We start from the raw sequence: 20309 nt of genomic DNA on the forward strand, positions 1-20309 counted from the left end.
TCATTCAATCAATTCCAATTTTCCAGGGGTCGCCTAGATAAAGTCCCTGCAGTTTTCTTTGCAAGGGTTTTTCCGAAGCAGTTTTGCCATTGCTTTCTTCCTAAGGATGAGAGAAAGTGATTGGCTCACGAACACCCACCTGGCTTTGCACCCAAAGATGGGCTAGAACTCCCGGACTCCCAGTTTCTAGCCTAACCATTATACCAAACTTGCTCTCTGCATTTTTTTAAATTATTGCAGCCATTGCTAGAATTAACACAATGCTTCTCAAGAATCATCTTTTTTAAAAAAAAAAGCCACTACCCTGAACTTTCTGCAACGTTTCAAAATTATTTTAAGCATAATTCCTTATCATCTATTTTACAGGCCGACAAAGAGTTAAAACTGCTTAACTTGTTAAACACAGTCTTGATTTTTAAAAATTAAATTCCAAGTGGGTCCCTTTTGAAGTAGCTATCTTTGGAATGATAACAGCGGCCTCTAGTGGCCACTAACGGTAGAAAACTCAACTGCAAGGGAAACTTTAAAAAGTTTGGAAATGCTAAACTTAAACAATGGCTTGCAACCTTGGCACTATTAACTTTTTAAAAGGTCTGGGTTTTGTTTAAATCTTTGTTTACCAAGGTTGTGCACACACAGAAACGTTTGATTGAGATTAGTTGTGAATAACTACTCAGCCACACAAGATATACTAACTTGAATTAAGTTTACTTTGAGAAATAACATAGATAAACAGTCTAAAGTCATACACATAATAGTGAGAATAACAATCCAAATATTACCAAGTACGTAGCCTTTCTTACCAATTGTCTCTGTCATAATCAGTAAACAAAGATATCAAGCCTAAAGACATTTTAGCTATAATACACGGCTACTGGCTACAATTATTATTATTGTTATTATTATTACTATTATTATTATTACTATTGCTATTATTATTATTTATTAGATTTGTATGCCGCCCCTCTCCGTGGACTTGGGGCGGCTCACAACAGTGATAAAAACAAAACATAATGACAAATCTAATAATTAGAATCTAAAATAACAATAGTACATTTAAAAAGTCTAAAAAGCAAGGAACCCCAATATAAAAAACATACATACAGTCCTATCATGCACAAAAACTACATAGGCAGGGGGAGATGTCTCAATTTCCCTACGCTTGATGATAGAGGTGGGTTTTAAGGAATTTACAAAAGGCAAGGAGGATGGGGGCAGTTCTAATCTCTGGAGGGAGCTGATTCCAGAGGGTCGAAGCCGCCACAGAGAAGGCTCTTCCTCTGGGTCCCGCCAGACGACATTGTTTAGTCAACGGGACCCGGAGAAGACCAACTCTGTGGGACCTAACCGGCCGCTGGGATTCGTGCGGCAGAAGGCGGTCTCGCAGATATCCTGGTCCGGTGCCATGAAGGGCTTTATAATACAATACAAAGCATGCAGAGAACTGCAGAGCAAACCTAACAGTGAGTAGCCATTAGCAGTAAGTAGCTTAGACCAGTGTTTCCCAACCTTGGCAACTTGGAGATATCTGGACTTCAACTCCCAGAATTCACTGGCTGGGGAATTCTGGGAGTTGAAGTCCTGATATCTCCAAGTTGCCAAGGTTGGGAAACACTAGCTTAGACAAAGAGCAGTAAGTACCTTAGACAAAGAGAAACAGAGACAGTGACTCAGAGAAATAAGCTATGAACTCTAGCTCTAACTCACAACAAACTTAGATCCAGACCGGATCTTTCTCTATTACAATGCATCCACTCCCATGAACTCCACACAGAACTTAAAAGAGACAACTAGATCTAGGTGAAACAAACTTATACATAGATTACCATGCTGAACGCATCAAATACAAGACCCATAACCCATCCAACATCATTCAACCCACCATCCCACAACAACAAAATGTCCTGGGGGTTTAGAATTAAAACCAACATGCACTTGCCACATAATAATCTAGATTTGACAACTGTCAATAAAAGGTACGAGAAGCCCGGCTAGTAGATGTGGCAGTACCTGGAGAGAGGAGAAAAGAAAAGAACTGAAGAATATCACGAACCACAAAAACATGCAGACAGAACTAGAATGACTTATGCAAAAGCAAGCAGACGTAGTATCAATATCAATGGGCGCAATACCAAAACATCTGGAGCACCACTTGAATACTGTTGTGGTTAGCTCTGGCCCTGCTCCTGCCCCAAGGACTGTGGATGTGGGGGAGACATCCACATGCTGCAGGCCTGTTTTGCCCCCAGTGGAATCTGATGATGAAGGCTCCTCTGACCAAGAAGACATGAGTGACAGGGAGGAGGAGAGTGGGGCAGACAGCTCAGAAGGAGATCAATTATCTAGCTCCTCCTTGGATTCAGAACAAGAGTTAATGATACAGCCACGCATGCGGAGAGCGATGCATAGGCAACAACAACTGAGAGATTATTATCAAAGAAAATGAGGCCACCTGTGGTTGGGTGGGGCTGTGGTAATTAGTGAGGCTGCTATAAATAGCAGCCTGTGGGTTTGGCCATTGTGCAGGATTATCTGATCCTTGTGTTCCGTGACTGCTTTACTGACTTTGACTTTTTGTGTGCTGATTTTTCCCCGCTTTGAAACTAAACCAGAGCAAAGTGTGTTTCACTTTGTGAAAGAAGAAGGACTGTGAATTACCTCACAGCTGCAAGATAAGTATCACAGAACTAATAAGGGACTTGTACCCATTACCAGTTTGTTTGGAGAGGAGTGCTCTTTGCTATACAAAAAGAGGGCTTAGTTTAAGTGAATTTTCATTATAAAGAACATTGTTTTGAATTTTCAAACGTGTGTGTGTCTGAAATTTGTACCTGTGAATTTTCTGGAGGAGTCTACCAGAGAGCCCAACAGAACAAATACCATAGCCATTGACAAAAATCACCATCAGTCAATTGCAAAAGGCAGTTTGCTTGGAACAACTGACATCCTACAACCTCGACAAGACTGAGTGGTTGTGGGTATTGCCTCCAAAGGACTGTACCCACTGTCCGTCCTTGGTCCTGGGTGGGTGGGTGAAACCATAACCCCCTCAGATCAGACTCGCAATATTGGCATCCTCCTAGGTCACAGCTGAGACTCGATCAACATTTATCAGTTGTGGCTAGGGGGACCTTTACACAGGTTCATCTTGTGTACCAGCTGTAGCTCTATCGGGGCCAGGACGCTCTTCGCATTATCACCCATGCTCTTATCACCTCTTGTCTCAACTACCTCCGGAACCGCCTGCTACCGCACGAATCCCAGCAACCGATAAGGTCCCACAGAGTTGGCCTTCTCCAGGTCCCGTCAACTAAACAATGTCGTTTGGCGGGCCCCAGGGGACGAGCCTTCTCTGTGGCGGCCCCAGCCCTCTGGAATCAACTCCCCCTGGAGATTAGAACTGCCCCCACCTTCCTTGTCTTTCGAAAGCTACTCAAGACCCACCTATATCGCCAGACATGGGGGAACTGAGACACCTTCCCCAGGCTTTTATACTTTATGTTTGGTATGTATGTGTTGTTTGGTTTTAAATGATGGGGTTTTATATGTCTTTTTTTTCTTTTAATATTAGATTTGTTCCACTGTAACATTGTTTTTATTATTGTTGTGAGCTGCCCTGAGTCTTCGGAGAGGGGCGGCATACAAATCTAATAAATTATTATTATTATTATTATTATTATTATTATTATTATTATTAATGCGCTCTTTATGGAGCTACTCCTGAAAAGTGTTCGGAGACTTCAATTGGTACAAAACACAGCCACATGAACTATTATGGGTATGCCTAGGTACACCCATATAACACCAATGCTCCACGAGCTACACTGGTTGCCTATCTGTCGCTGAATGCAATTCAAGGTGTTGGTTATCACCTACAAAGTCCTATATGGTTTAGGATTAAACTATTTTCAGGACCACCTTCTACCGCTTACCTCCCAGCGACCGATAAGAGCCAACAGGGCTGGTTTTCTCCGGGTCCCGTCAGCCAAATAATGTCGGCTGGCAGGCCCCAGGAGAAGGGCCTTCTCTGTGGCTGTGGCCCTATGGAACCAACTGCCTCCAGAGGTTCATATTCTCCCCACCTTACTGGCCTTCCGCAAAGCTGTAAAAACCTGGCTTTTCCAGCAGGGCTGGGGCCATTGATTGAATGAGATACTACCTAGATCCAGTCATGAATGAAGAATGATAGCGAGGGTACGTATATTTTAGTAGGGTTTTTAAATTAATGTTCTTTATATTGTTTTTAAGAATTGTTTTTTACCTGCTGAAAACCGCCTAGAGTCCCTTGGGAGTTGGGCGGCATATAAGCACAACTAAAAATAAAATAAAATAAAATAAAATTAAAATAGTAAAGTAAAGTAAGTAAAGTAAAGTAAAGTAAAATAAAGTAAAAGGAAAGGAAAGGAAAATAATAAAATATAGTGGTACCTCTACCTACAAACGCTTCTACTTACGAACTATTCTAGATAAGAACCGGGTGTTCAAGATTTTTTTTGCCTCTTTTCAAGTACCATTTTCCACTTACAAATCCGAGCCTCTGAAACTGTCACCGGAAAAGGCAGGGAGAAGCCTCCCTGGGGCCTCTCTAGCAATCTCCTGGAAGGAAACAGGGCTGGAAAAGGTGGGGGAAGCCTCCGTGGGGCCTCTCTATGAATCTTCTGGGAGGAAACAGGGCCGGAAAAGGCAGGAAGAAGCCTCTGTGGGGCCTCTCTAGGAATCTCCTGGAAGGAAACAGGGCCGGAAAAGGCAAGGAGAAGCCTCCGTGGGGCCCCCCTAGGAATCTCCCGGAAGGAAACAGGGCCGGAAAAGGCAGGGAGAAGCCTCCGTGAGGCCTCTCTAGGAATCTCCTGGGAGGAAACAGGGCCTCCACCCTCCCTGTGGTTTCCGCAATTGCACACATTATTTGCTTTTACATTGATTCCTATGGGAAAAATTTCTTCTTCTTACAAACTTTTCTACTTAAGAACCTGGTCACAGAATGAATTAAGTTTGTAAGCAGAGGTACCACTGTAAAATAAAATAAACAAACCCTAACATTAAACACCAACATCTGCCTATCCCATATTTTTTGTGGCGTACTCAACAGCTGGAATAAAACGTTAAATACAACCTAAACTCCTGGCTAACCGTGTAACCAATCATGAAGAATAGATGAGCTTAACTATCTTTGCAAGGCTCAAGTCAGAACTTTCCCAATGGGCATCCCGGAGGGAGGGAGGAAAAGCTGCATCCTGCAGTCCAGATGAAATGGACTTCAAGCCCCAGCATGCCACAAGATGACTTCAACTCCCGGCGAGCCGGGCGCCAGAAGATGACGTAAAGAGAGGGTGGGAGGCATCTTCTTCGCGGGGCGAGAAGCTGTGCTCGTCGGCCATTAAATGAGGCAACAGAGGAAGGGAGGCGGATTTAAATCACGTGTAGTCGTGGCTTGAGGTGTGGGGGCACGTCGGTTGTCTGCTGGGCTAAACAGACTCCTGAATATGGATTAGGGAGGCGGGAATGAGGGGCACGGGAGTCCCAGGGTTTGGGTTTTTTGGAAGGGGGGGGGGATCTTTTTTTTATCCCAGAGCGGTCTGGCACTGAAAGGGATAAAGATACTTCCGGTTTCCCTTCGACACCAGCGTCGCCACTCAACGTGTCCCGCAACGGTCGACGGAGAACCGGAAATCCGCGACGGTCCACCAATCCGCACGGGATCTCATCCCTCGGTTCTGGCGCGGACGGAGTGCGAGCCGCCCCCTTTCCCCCCCATTCACTCACCGGCCGAAGAAGACTCCATGGCAGCTGCGGAGCGGGAAGAGGGAAAAATATCCTTTCGAACTGCGAAAAAGAGAAGGGGAAAGAAAGACCGGCGCACTACTTCCGTCCCTTCGGGAAAGCTCCGTCCGCCGATGCGCCTTTTCCGGAGTCCCTGGGAAGCGCCTTTAAAAAAAAGAAAAAGAAAGTAGGGGTGGAAAGCCGGCCCCGGCCCGTATGAAGATTAATCGCGGCCGCTCTGGAATGGCGGCGGAGAAGCTGCCGGACGGCGATTATGGCGAATCTGCGGCGCCCGACATGGCGGCGGCTTGCGGTTCCTCGAGTAACGTCAGAGCCGCGCGCGGGGAGGGAGGGGACGTCCCCCTCGCTCCGGCGCCGGTAGGCGGGACCTGGTCTGGTGCGCCTGCGTGGCTACCGCGCCTCCTAGTGGCTGCTGGAAAGTTCAAAGCAGCCGACAGGAATGTCAACCATGTGTTGTATATTTTTCAGGAGGCACCTGGACTTTTTTTTTTTCTTTTAAAGACGTTTCGGGGGTTTTTTTACAGCAAGTTTTTTTATTTTTTTTCCCTCCACATCAAAAATCGATAACATACATCACGTATATCTCCTACATCTTCTCTTATATCTCTTCTGCTATTCTCTCTAGTTATATTTTACTCCTATATTTTCTCTTCTATGCTCTTTGATACATTCTACTCGTATATATCCTCTATAACCTTCATTGTGTATTTATTTATTTATTTGATTTTTAGACAAAACAAATAAATATACCTTCAATAGATACCAATTTACATATATTGTCCCTTAAGAACAATACAGTAATACCCCGGTTATTGCGTCCCCGACCATTGCGAACAGGGTAATTTGCGATTTTTGAACCCGGAAGTCAAAACACCATCTGCGCATGCGTGCCCTTTTTTTCTATGGGCACGCATGCGTAGATGGCGCCGGGCAGATCAGCTGCTGGGCGGCTTCCCTGGGTCTTCCCCCTCTTGCTGGCGGGAGGGCGAAGCCCCCCCCAGCACCCGCTCGCCCGCCCTTCGCCCTGGAAGTTCGCCAGGAGTCAGCGGAGAACGGCGCGCCTGCTTTAAAACGATCGGAGCTTTCCAATGAGTCCCGAAGACAAACGTCAAACTTCCGCGTTTGTCTTCGGGACTCATTGGAAAGCCGCGCGGGTGTTTTAAAACGTCGCTGCCGACATGGGGGGCTTGCTAGCACCCCCCAAACCCGGGTTGGGGGTTCGGGGGGGTGCTAGCGAGCCCCCCATGTCGGCGGCGACGTTTTAAAACAGCCGCACCGCCCCCAATCTTCGGCTCCTCGCTAGCGCTGCGGAAGTTAAAAACACCATCTGCACATGCGCAGATGGTGTTTTTACTTCCGCAGCGCTACTTTGCGAAAACCCGCTCGTTGCGGGGGGTCCTGGAACGGAACCCTCGCAACGAGCGGGGGATCACTGTACTGTAGTACAATAATCTAAGTTACATTCCAATTTAAATTTTATTATCTTAAACTTCCCTCTCTACTTCCCTCTATCCCAGGTGGCTATTCCACCTCTAATACCTACTTCCCTACACCTTCTCTCCCCTTTCCTACCATTTCCTTCCTCCTGTCTCCCTTTCTACTTTCTCTCCTTCCCTACTTTGGTTTTTGATTCAAGAAGCTTCTTCAGCTCTGACAGAATAAGGAGGGAATGTTTGTTTGTTTGTTTATTTATTTTTATTAAATGTATAAGCAGCCCTTCGCCTTGTGTATTCAGGGTGGCCTATAAAGCTAATAAAATTGTGCTCTTATCTTTGGGAATTGAGAGTTCCCCAAATCTCTGGATGCTGAATGTTGGCTCTTGTAAAACATGTAGGGGAACAGGAAGGGTGTAGATTGCAACGGGTGGTGGCAGTTTCGTTGACCATGTTTTCCGAAAAGAACTAAGACAGTGCTCGGATGGGGTACCACCAGGAGATCCAAAGGCTGTGATTTTTTAAAAAAAATCAGAAATCAAGTCAACCCAGTTTCCTTAATGCCAAGAAAACTGTATGGAAAAAGTCTCTGTGGTTACCAGGAGCCAAACTCTTTGAATGGACTGTTGTTTTAATCAAAATAACAACAGAGGGGATTCTTAGGTTTCTGTACTGTCAAAAAAACCCACCCACATTCAAATGCTCAGCAAACTTACAGGAGTTGAGCTGCTTTGGGTAGACATAGCACAGCACATAGATTCATTTACATTTATATGGTGCCCACTTCTTCGTATCATATACACAGGTATGTCCTTGTGTGCCACCAGGAGTCAGGCTGAACTCCTTATTTATGCTTATAAATTGGAAAAGCTCAAAGTAACATGCAATCTGAATGGCAACCTGCAGCATATGAGCAAATAAAGGTAAACGCTGTGTAAAAGGATAGGATGGGTATAGTTTGAGAAGCAGAACCACAAGGAACAATTCCAGTTCTCCTTCAGCTGCAAGCACATCAGCACCTGGAATTCACTACCTGACTCCTGTTGTTTCTTCCCCAAACCCCAAAATCTTCAACCTTAGATTATCTACAATTGATCTCTGCCCTTTTCTAAGAGGCCTGTAAGGGGCTTGCATAAGCGTACCACTGTGCCTACCGTCCCTGTCCTATTGTCTTCTTTTATCGTTACGTCTACTTGTTTGACAAATGAAATAAAAACCAGTACAAAAGTGTGTTATTTATTTATTAATCAGATTTGTATGCCGCCCCTCTCCGCAGGCTCACAGCAATAATAATGCAATGTAAACAAATCTGATATTTAAGTTAATTTAAAACCCCAATTTAGAAACCATACATACTAACATACCATGCATAAATTTTATAAGCCTAGGGGGAGGGAAAGTCTCAATTCCCCCATGCCTGATGACAGAGGTGGGTTTTAAGGAGCTTACGAAAGGCAAGGAGGGTGGGGGCAACTCTGATATCTGGGGGGAGTTGGTTCCAAAGGGTCGGGGCCGCCACAGAGAAGGCTCTTTCCCTGGGTCCTGCCAAACGACATTGTTTAGTTGACGGGACCCGGAGAAGGCCAACTCTGTGGGACCTAATTGGTCGCTGGGATTCATGCGGCAGAAGGCGGTCCCGGAGATATTCTGGTCCGGTGCCATGAAGAGCTTTATAGGTCATAACCCAGTGATTTTCAACCTTTTTTGAGCCGCGGCACATTTTTTACATTTACAAAATCCTGGGGCACACCACCAACCAAAATGACACAAATCAAATAAATAAATAAATACATACATACATACATACATACATACATACATACATACATACATACATACATACATAACCCCCTCGTATATACAATCCCATGTAACATCCCGTTATAAATACAGTGGAACCCCGACATAAGAGCTGCTCTACTTAAGAGCAACTCGAGATAAGAGCTGGGAGGGGAGAGATATTTTTGTTCTACTTACAAGCCCAAATTCGAGATACAAGCGCCAAGGAGCTGTCTCCTGAAGCCAAACGCTAACTTCCGCGTTCGGCTTCAGGAGACAGCTGCGAAGCGGCGCGCGTGTTTTAAAAGGTTGCAGCCGGCCTGGGGGGCTCGGGGGGGTGCTTGCAGCTTTCTTTCTTGCTCTTTTTCTTTCTCTCTTTTACCTTCCCTTCCTCTATTTCTTCTTTTCTTTCTCCTTCCCACCTTCTTCCCTCCCTCCCTCCCTTCACTCATTCCTCTCTTACTCTCCCCTTTCATAAGTTTCCTTGCTTCCTTCCTCTGTTCCTGTCCCTTCCCCCTTTCTTTCTTGCTTTCTTTCTTGCTCTTTTTCTTTCTCTCTTTTACCTTCCCTTCCTCTATTTCTTCTTTTCTTTCTCCTTCCCACCTTCTTCCCTCCCTCCCTCCCTTCACTCATTCCTCTCTTACTCTCCCCTTTCATAAGTTTCCTTGCTTCCTTCCTCTGTTCCTGTCCCTTCCCTCTTTCCTTCCTTCCTTCCCACCCTCCGTCCATTCATTCACCCATTCCTCTCTTGATCGCTTAAAGCCGGTCCCTGGTGCAAAAAGGGTTGGGGACCTCTGTCCTACAGGATTGGGTGGCAGAGAAGTTGAACATATGTAAATTTAAAAGTTTAAGAAAGTTTACAAGTTAAGTGAAAGAAACTTCATTATTCATTTATATGTACATGTACATTTCTTCATTAAAAACACGTCTTTCTGCATAATTTAGACTAACTTTGTGAGTTTTTTGAGGGCTGGAACCAATTAAAATTATTTACATTAATTCCTATGGGGAAAAGTCGTTCGAGATAAGAGCTGCTCGACTTAAGAGCCCAGGTCCGGAACGAATTAAACTCGTATCTCGAGGTACCACTGTACAGTCAATCATCAATCATCCCTACTCAAATTTATATCTCATTTCTGGGTACTTCTCCTGTCTTTCCCCCTTTTCTCTCTCATGTTTGTCATTTCTCTCTCTTCCTCCCTTTTTCCCTCATTCCTTTTCCCTCTCACTTCTCCTCTTTTTCCATCCCTGTCTCTCTCCCCCCCTTATGTGTGTGTGTGTATACACACTGGAACCATTTCCAAAACCAGTTGAGGGCTGGGGTTTTTTCTCTTTTATTCTTTTCAAAAACAGGTGTGGGCTGGGGGCCGTTTCTTATTATTTGGGTGCTTTTTACCATATGCTTCAAGAATCACCCCTCTCTCTCTCTTTTGTTTCTCTCTCATCTCATTCTCTGCCTCAATCATTTCTCCTTTTTTCTCCCCTTTTTGTTCTCATTTCTCTCTCCTTTCCTCTCCCTATCTGTCTCTCTTGCTTTCTCTCTCTCTTGCTATCTCTTTTTCTCTCTTATTTTCTTTCTCTCTCTCTTGTTCTTTCTCTCTCTTTCTCTCCCTCCCTTTCTCTCTTTTTCTCACTTTCTCTCTCGTTTTCTCTCTCTCTCTCTCTTGCTTTCTCTCTCTCTCTCTTGTTTTCTTTCTCACTCTTTCTCTCTCTTGTTCTCTCTCTTGCTATCTCCCCTTTCTCTCTCTCTCTCACTTTCTCTCTATCTTGCTGTCTGTTGCTCTCACTCACTCTCGTTCTCTCTCCGTTCTTCTCAGCGGAGGCTGGCGAAGGTGATATTCAATGTCGGGGGCACGCGGGCGGTTGCGCGCGCTCCCTACCCCCCTGCTAGCCGCTCGGAATATTCAAAATAAGAAAAGCCTTCACCGGCGAAGGTTTTTCTTATTTTGAATATTCCGAGCGGCTAGCAGGGGGGTAGGGAGCGCGCGCAACCGCCCACACGCCCCCGACATTGAATATCACCTTCGCTGGCCTCCGCTGAGTGAACGCCTGCCCTGTCTCTCCTGCAACCCCCTTGCTGAGAACCCGGGACGAAAGTGCTCTCGGCAAAGGTGAGACGGGCAGGGCGTGCGTTCCGGGTGCGGGAGGAGCCACGCCGAAAGGCAGGAGACAGCGGAGGAGGAGAGGGGGCGGGCGGGGGGCAGCGCCGAAAGGCCGAGGGGGCTGGAGGCACCGTGGGGAGGCAGGGGCGGCCGCGGCTCCCTTCCCTTCTGCTGCCGGCGCCTCCCCGCCCCCCCCCCCCGCGGGCTGGCAGGGGGATGAGGAGCGCGCGGCCGTGAAAAAGGGTACACGCGGGGGTATTTTGGGGTGCGCGCGCGCACACACGCGCAGCTTTCGGGGAAGCGACGAGAAGCCATGGGCGCGAGGGGGCCGACTTTCAAAGCAACCTTTGCCGGCCTCCCGCGGGAGGGTGCCAATAGCGGCGGCGGCAGCGGGGGGCAATAGCGGGGGGGGCGAGCCGCCTTGCGGCACACCTGACCATGTCTCGCGGCACACCGGTTGAAAAACACTGTCATAACCAACACTTTGAGTTGTGACCGGAAACTGATCGGCAACCAATGCAGACTGCGGAGTGTTGGTGTGACATTGGCATACTTGGGGAAGCCCATGATTGCTCTCGCAGCTGCATTCTGCACGATCTGAAGTTTCTGAACACTTTTCAAAGGTAGCCCCATGTAGAGAGCATTACAGTAGTCGAGTTATTGCAAGACTGAAAAACCTACATGATAGATGTCCAACTTTTTTACTTGCCTGAGCCATACTGACCATAAAAGATTTGGGCTGCATATGAAATATAGTGTATATAAATATCAAACTTCATTTTAAAAACTTTTCTTTAACATTTTGTTTTTATTGTATCTTGTGGGCTGCATTAGAAGCTAAGGCCACATGTGGTCCACAGGCTGCGGATTAGATACGTCTGAACTGTGTGATAACAAACTTGAGGAACAAATAGGCATATAATCAGAACAGTTTTAGATATAAACAGGATACAAAAAATGTGAAATAAATTTAAGGTGCAAATCAGAAGGTTGCAACGCTTTGGTCTCTTCTGCCTTGAAAGACGGCGTTTAAGGGGTGACTTGATCGAAGTGTATAAAATCATGCATGGGATAGAAAAGGTGGATAGAGAAAAAATATTTTCTCTATCACACAATACTAGGGCAAGGGGGCTCTCCCTAAAGCTCATAGGTAAGAAAGGAAGGACAAACAAAGGGAAATATTTCTTCACCCACAGGCTCCTTGGTTTGTGGAATTCACTTCCAGAAGAGGTTGTGACAGCTGTCAGCCTTGATAGCTTCAAGACAGGATCATGGATGCCAAGTGTATCGGTGGTTATTGAAATGGATGTCCGTTTGCCGCCTCTATGTTGGCTGAGTCAGGCAGGATTCCCTTGGGTACCATTTGTTGGGGATCAGGGGAAAGGGAGGGTCTTGCCTTCTCTTTCTGCTCAAGATCCCCATGGACAATGGGTGAGCCTTATGTTCTTAAGGTATGTCAGCTTAGCAGGCAAGAGTTATATTTTACAGGAATCTCAACCGGAGTAGCATGATTTCAAATCATTTTCTACACCCATCCCGTCAACTGTGAAACGATGTCCTATTTTGGGACACAAAGATTAGCATCCTGCAGATATGCACCCCACATTTTTTGCACAACCAAGTCCTCCATTTATTTTGTTCAACACAGAGCAGATAACTGATGGATCAGGGCTCATGTTGCTATGAGAGTCATAGATGTGGCCAATGACTAATAACTGAATCCTCAGTTAATCATAATTTACCACCATCAATTTCTAGATGAAAAGGGTTCAGCCAAACATTTGAAAGGGTTAAGGACAATTTGTTCCACTTGGAAAGCCTTAAAGACGACAAACTGACCAGTGTAGTGTGTTGATGACAATTGCCCCATATGTTACTCAACAATTGTTCTGAGCACAAATTTGTATTGGTTGACTATTAACCTCCCCTCGCTCGTCTTCCTCTTTATTTGAGCCCTTTAGAGAATAAAGGCTACAACCCATCTTTGAAGAAGAGGTTGCTGTTTTTCAAGAGGCAACTAGACTTCCCCTGTTTTTTTCTTGATGTTTGGCAGAAATGTCAGATAAGAAGCGAAACATCTTCAAGGAAAAAACCATCATTGGCTAAAATGGGTCCGAATCTTTCACCAATGTGATGGAAATGTAAAATAATGTCATATGTGATGGGAATGCCCAAAAGCCTGTGATTTTTGGTATCAGATAGAACAATGGTTGAAATAAATAATAATGTTAAAGATAGCGTTAAAACCCGAACTCTTTATTTACTATGGCTATTACTATGGATAAATAGGACAAGGGAACAACATATTTAATGTTGCATATCTTGATGGCTGCTAGACTGGCTTTTGAGAAAAAGTAGAAGAACAAAGAAACCCCTTGAGAGGAAGAGGTATTACATAAAATATTGTCTTTTGCTGAAATGGATAGGCTTACGATGGAATTGAGAGACAAGAGCAAATTGGAATACAGTAAGACCTCACCTATCGCTGGTGTTACGTTCCAGACCCGGCCGCGATAGGTGAAATCCGCGATGGGGAATTTATCGACTGATAGTACTTATTTAAGTATTTATATTGCAATTGTTTGGTAAGTTTTCATTGTTTTAAGTGTTTATAAACCCTTCCCACACAGTATTTATTTTAGATACAGTATTTAAATACAGTATTTACAATTTTAGATGTATTTTTTTAAAAAAACCTGCCGATCGAGTTCCGCGGGCTGTTTAAATCTGCCAATCGACTTCCTCAGAAACCCGCGAACCAGTGAAGATCCGCAAATGATTTTTCTCATTAATATTTCTTGAAAACCTGCGATGAAGTGAAGCCGCAGTAGGTGAAGCGCGATATAGCGAGGGACTACTGTACTTGGAAATCTGGGATAAATTGTACCATTGGGAACTCAGAAGGATTGTTGGGATTACAGATCAGTGAATAGCAAAAAAAAATGGCTACTGTACTTTTTTCCTTCTTTAAATATTTATTGGGGTTTTTTTTTAATACTGAAGAACATATTTAAAAAACAACATCACAGCAAGGACGAAGGAATAAAAAGTATGCTCGGCCACTAAAAAAAACAAGGTGGTTTCTGTAAACCAAAGATATAGAAGAGCTAACAGAACCATGAGCACAAGCCAAGTCATGAGTAACTCGGTCAGTCTTTACTTCGGCTACTAGGAGTCTGCAAAGGACCTAAAGATGAGTTGTAACTCTAATAATGAATAATATTAATATTGTCCTTCCAACTAAACGAGGATAATGATAATGGCTTCTGCAACACTTTCGGTATTTAAGTAAGGCTATGTTGGAGGTGCCCCCGAAATATTAGCCTTCTGAATTTATATCAAATTTGATTTGCAATCGGTCGTCATCACCAGCTCTTCTTCTCAATTTCGATTTCAGAGGCATTTGATTTCACCTTTCTGTGACTTCGGACAAATGCGGAAAGGGCTTGTTGTTTATTTGCTCAATTTAACATCTCCCTTTCGCCAACAGCTAACGGCAGCTGCCAATTTCTATTTTTCTGTGTTTCACCACCACCACGAAAACTTGATGGGGTTAAGCTGAGTCCAGACGCACCGATTTGAGGGAGATGTCCTTTCAGTCTGATCTTGGCAATGATACAGCTGACTAAAGTCAACTCATAAAAGAGTTGGTAGCCTACAAGTGTGACAACATAAAACAAACAGAAGGAACTATAGGGCACACCCCAACATTCAGGAGCATAGAGTGTTAGCTTCTGATGCCAGAGAGGCAGCTTCAAAGTTTCCCTCCTTTTTGTCTCATCGCCCTTAACCGTTCAGCCCTCAACGGAGTGCCAAGAAGCTTAAATGAATGTATTAATGCATGTGTGTAGGTGATTCTCAAGTTGTCCAAAACCAAAGCCTTAAGAAGCAGAAATTCTGAGGAGCTCCTATTTGAGAAAATAAACAAACGGCACTGCTCAATCTTGAGAGGGAACACACATTAAAGCAAAAATCATGAAAAAAGAAAGAAAGAAAGAAAGAAAGAAAGAGGGAGGAAGGAAGAGGAAGGGAGGGAGAGAGAGAGAGAGAGAAGAAAGAAAGAAAGAAAGAAAGAAAGAAAGAAAGAAAGAAAGAAAGAAAGAAAGAAAGAAAGAAAGAAAGAAAGAAAGAAAGAAAGAAAGAAAGAAGGAAATGGATAGATCTTACAGCAGGGGTCTTCAAACTTGGCAACTTTAAGACTTGTCGACTTCAATTCCCTGGAGAATTCTGGGAGTTGAAGTTCACAAGTCTTAAAGTTGCCAAGTTTGAAGACCTCTGCCTTACAGTAATCTCTGGCTCAGGTCTAGTAGCATTGCAGTTGGCTTTGGTTGCCCATAATGATCACTGGCCTAACTTCTATACAGGTACCGTATTTTTCAGAGTATAAGACCCTTCCCCCTCCTTAAAAAGGCAGAAAATTTGGGTGGGTCTTATACTCCGAATATAGCTCCCCCACCATCACCAAAACTTTTTTTTCTCCAGCCCTAACAAGGTTCCAATGATCTTGCCAACTCTGCCTGGCCTGCAGGCTTTTTTCATTCCTACTTCCTGCAAAGATGGGAGGGAGCCCTCCAGTCTTAGGTCTTTGCAGGCTTTTTTCATTGCTACTCTTAGAAACATAGAAGATTGATGGCGGGAAACAAACCTCATGGTTCATCTAGTCTGCCCTTATACTATTTCCTGCATTTTATCTTAGGATGGATATATGTTTATCCCAGGCATGTTTAAATTCAGTTACTGTGGATTTATCTACCACGTCTGCTGGAAATTTGTTCCAAGCATCTCTGACTCTTTCAGTAAAATAATATTTTCTCACGTTGCTTCTGATCTTTCCCCCAACTAACCTCAGATTGTGCCCCCTTGATCTTGTGTTCACTTTCCTGTTAAAAACACTTCCCTCTTGAACCTTATTTAACCCTTTAACATATTTAAATGCTTCTCCTTCCAAAGAAAATATTTTTCATCCCTAACCAGGGGATAAAATAATGTGCTGAAGCTGACCAGATTAAGGACACTACACAGATGAAAAGCTGGTAGGTAGATTCCCCCCCCCTATGTTCCTCCCCCCAAACTAAGGTGCGTCTTATACTCCCCAAATAACCCCAGTGAAGATCGTACCCCAGAGGGACGCATTTAGCCCTGTATTTCCCCACAAATTTAGATCTGGACTTCAGCAAAGCCTTTGATACGGTTCCACATAAAGAGCTGATAGATAAATTAGTGAAGATTGGACTTAATCCCTGGATAGTTCAGTGGATTTCAAGCTGGCTGAAGCATAGACATCAGAGAGTTATTGTTAATGGCGAGTATTCTGAGCAGAGACAGGTTACAAGCGGTGTGCCACAAGGGTCTGTTCTGGGTCCTATTCTTTTTAATATGTTTGTGAGTGACATAGGGGAAGGTTTGGTAGGGAAGGTTTGCCTATTTGCCGATGACTCTAAAGTGTGCAATAGGGTTGATATTCCTGGAGGGGTCTGTAATATGGTAAATGATTTAGCGTTACTAGATAAATGGTCAAAGCAATGGAAACTGCAGTTTAATGTTTCCAAATGTAAAATAATGCACTTGGGGAAAAGGAATCCTAAATCTGAGTATTGCATCGGCAGTTCTGTGTTAGCAAAAACTTCAGAAGAGAAGGATTTAGGGGTAGTGATTTCTGACAGTCTCAAAATGGGTGAGCAGTGTGGTCGGGCAGTAGGAAAGGCAAGTAGGATGCTTGGCTGCATAGCTAGAGGTATAACAAGCAGGAAGAGGGAGATTGTGATCCCCTTATATAGAGCGCTGGTGAGACCACATTTGGAGTACTGTGTTCAGTTCTGGAGACCTCACCTACAAAAAGATATTGACAAAATTGAACGGGTCCAAAGACGGGCTACAAGAATGGTGGAAGGTCTGAAGTATAAAACGTATCAGGAAAGACTTAATGAACTCAATCTGTATAGTCTGGAAGACAGAAGGAAAAGGGGGGACATGATCGAAACATTTAAATATGTTAAAGGGTTAAATAGGGTTCAGGAGGGAAGTGTTTTTAACAGGAAAGTGAACACAAGAACAAGGGGACACAATCTGAAGTTAGTTGGGGGAAAGATCAAAGGCAACATGAGAAAGTATTATTTTACTGAAAGAGTAGTAGATCCTTGGAACAAACTTCCAGCAGACGTGGTTGGTAAATCCACAGTAACCGAATTTAAACATGCCTGGGATAAACATATATCCACTGTAAGATAAAATACAGGAAATAGTAAAAGGGCAGACTAGATGGACCATGGGGTCTTTTTCTGCCGTCAGTCTTCTATGTTTCTATGTTTCTACAAATAAGACCTAGTCAGAAAATAAGCCCTAAAGCATCTTTTGGAGCAAAAACTAATACAGCGATACCTTGTCTTACAAATTTAATTGTTTCCGGGACGAGGTTCTTAAGGTGAAAAGTTTGTAAGACAAAACAATGTTTCCCATGGGAATCAATGGAAAAGCGATTAATGCATGCAAGCCCAAAATTCACCCCTTTTGCCAGCCGAAGCGCCCATTTTTGCACTGCTGGGATTCCCCTGAGGCTCCCCTCCATGGGAAACCCCACCTCTGGACTTCCGTGTTTTTGCGATGCTGCAGGGGAATCCCAGCCGGGAAATCCCAGCATCGCAAAAACGAGCGCTTCGCTGGCAACGGAAGTCCCCAGCGAAGGGAGCATCAATGAAATCGCAGCATCGCAAAAACACCAAAGTCCTCGAAACCCCACCTCCAGACCTCTGTGTTTTTGCGATGCTGCGATTTCACTGAGGCTCCCCTCGCTGGGAACCCCACGTCCGGACTTCTGTTGCCAGCGAAGTGCCCGTTTTTGCCCTGCTGGGATTCCCCTGCTGGGATTCCTCTGCAACATCACAAAAACACGGAAGTCCGGAAGCGGGTTTTCCCATGGAGGGGAGCCTCAGGGGAATCCCAGCAGCGCAAAAACGGGCGCTTCGCTGGCAACGGAAGTCCGGAGGCAGGGCATCCCAGCAGCGGTGGTGGGTTTGTAAGGTGAAAATAGTTTGTAAGAAGAGGCAAAAAAATCTTAAACCCCGGGTTTGTATCTCGAAAAGTTTGTATGACGAGGCGTTTGTAAGACGAGGTATCACTGTATAAGACCCAGTCTTACTTTCGGGAAAACAGGGTGGAAACAACAGCGCAATACCTGCGAGTTTTAAAACAAAGCCTCTTGATAATGGATCTTCTCCTTCTGCCGTTGTTTATGAGTAGCTGGCGGCAGCAAACATCAGACTGAAAGCTACATTTTCCAGCTTCCAGTCGGGGATGTTTACAACAACAAGACTACCATTCTTTGGGGTGCAGGGAAGGGCCCATCTGGAAAAAGACAGAAAATACAGTTGGGTGAAAAACACATTTGTAGGTCTCCTTCAGCATACATAATGATAACATAGAAACATAGAAAGATAGAAGTCTGACGGCAGAAAAAGACCTCATGGTCCATCTAGTCTGCTCTTATACTATTTTCTGTATTTTATCTTAGGATGGATCTATGTTTATCCCAGGCATGTTTAAATTCGGTTGCTGTGGATTTACCAACCACGTCTGCTGGAAGTTTGTTCCAAGGATCTACTACTCTTTCAGTAAAATAATATTTTCTCACGTTGCTTTTGATCTTTCCCCCAACTAACTTCAGATTGTGTCCCCTTGTTCTTGTGCTCACTTTCCTATTAAAAACACTTCCCTCCTGGAACTTATTTAACCCTTTGACTTATTTAAATGTTTCGATCATGTCCCCCCTTTCCCTTCTGTCCTCCAGACTATACAGATTGAGTTCATTAAGTCTTTCCTGATACGTTTTATGATTAAGACCTTCCACCATTCTTGTAGCCCATCTTTGGACCCGTTCAATTTTGTCAATACAGTGTTCCCTCGATTTTCGCGGGGGATGTGTTCCGAGACCGCCCGCGAAAGTTGAATTTCCGCGAAGTAGGAATGCGGAAGTAAATACACTACTTTTGGCTATGAACAGTATCACAAACATTTAAATATATTAAAGGGTAAAATAAGGTCCAGGAGGGAAGTGTTTTTAATAGGAAAGTGAACACAGGGACAAATTCTATTCTATTCTATTCTATTCTATTCTATTCTAAAGCGGTTTACAAAATCAGCCTATTGCCCCCAAACAATCTGGCTCCCCATTTTAACAAGCTCGGAGGGATAGAAGGCTGAGTCAACCTTGAGCTGCTCAGGATCTAACTCCTCGCAGTGAATTCAGTTAGCAATAGCACCTAGATTTATATATTGCTTCATAGCGCTTTACAGCCAGCACTCTCTAAAGCAGTTTACAAAATCAGCCTATTGCTCCCAACAGTCTGGCTCCCCATTTTACCGACCTCGGAAGGATGGAAGACTGAGTCAACCTTGAGCTGGTCAGAATCGAACTGCTGTAAGTGAGCGGTGATTTAATTTAATTTATTATATTTACAAGCCACCCAACTCCTATCGGACTCTGTAAAAACAATATAAAACTATTTAAAAGCACAATTTAAAATCACAAATACCTGAATCTTGCAATTTGCCTCCTTATGGTGACTGGATCCCATCTGGTATTGGTCTGCACTGGTTTTTATGGTGTTATATTTTGCCCTGCCCGGAGTTGCTTGGAGTTGGGCAATGCCTAAATTGAAATGAATAAATACATTTCAATGTTGCTATCACTTGATTGAGCCAGTAAAGTGCAGTTCAAAACCTATGTGAAAAAGAGGCAGAACTCCATATGTGGTGGACGTGCCCAGAGGCCAAGAAATATTGGGAAATGATTCAGGAATGTTTAGAGGAAATCACAAAACGAATGGTAGATTTGAACCCGGAATTGTTTTTGTTAGGAATTGTAAAAGAGAAAATAAGTAAAAGTAACTGATACTACCCCTGCTATCTCAAATAATGAACTCAGAAAATACGGTTGCAATCAAAAAGTCTATGGAGGTTCTCAGTCATCCAGGTCATGGTTATGCCAAAGGTGCTTTTTTTCAAGAGGCAACTGGACTTTCTGGTTTTTCTTTAAAGTCATTTCCCTTCTCATCTAAGAGGCTTCTTCAGCTCTTCCCCACCATCCAGTCAGAGTTGAAGAAGCTTGAAACAAAAAACATCTTGAAAGAAAAACCAGAAAGACCAGGTGCCTCTTGAAAAAGCACCTTTGGTACAACCGAAAAGGTACATTTTTAACGAAGATGAAATGCAAAGGTTGCTC

At 44.1% G+C, this 20309-nt stretch overlaps 1 protein-coding gene and 1 long non-coding RNA gene across 2 annotated transcripts in view; both read right to left on the reverse strand.

Annotated features, from left to right (window-relative positions):
* The window catches only part of ZFAT (zinc finger and AT-hook domain containing), a 168644-nt gene extending 162557 nt beyond the window's left edge, over positions 1-6087 (reverse strand). The window contains exon 1 of the mRNA XM_070748331.1: positions 5761-6087. Coding sequence (XP_070604432.1) covers positions 5761-5779 — 19 coding nt within the window. The 5' untranslated portion in view covers positions 5780-6087. The remainder of the gene's footprint in view (positions 1-5760) is intronic.
* A 5805-nt stretch (positions 6088-11892) lies between these two features.
* LOC139166002 (uncharacterized) overlaps positions 11893-20309 on the reverse strand; it is a 41550-nt gene continuing 33133 nt past the window's right edge. The window contains exons 2-4 of the long non-coding RNA XR_011558865.1: positions 19621-19736; positions 18264-18433; positions 11893-15000 (exon numbers count right to left, since the gene is read on the reverse strand). This is a non-coding gene — a long non-coding RNA (uncharacterized lncRNA). The remainder of the gene's footprint in view (positions 15001-18263; positions 18434-19620; positions 19737-20309) is intronic.

The sequence above is a fragment of the Erythrolamprus reginae genome, chromosome 3, assembly GCF_031021105.1.
Source record: "Erythrolamprus reginae isolate rEryReg1 chromosome 3, rEryReg1.hap1, whole genome shotgun sequence".
Classification (NCBI taxonomy): Eukaryota; Metazoa; Chordata; class Lepidosauria; order Squamata; family Dipsadidae; genus Erythrolamprus; species Erythrolamprus reginae.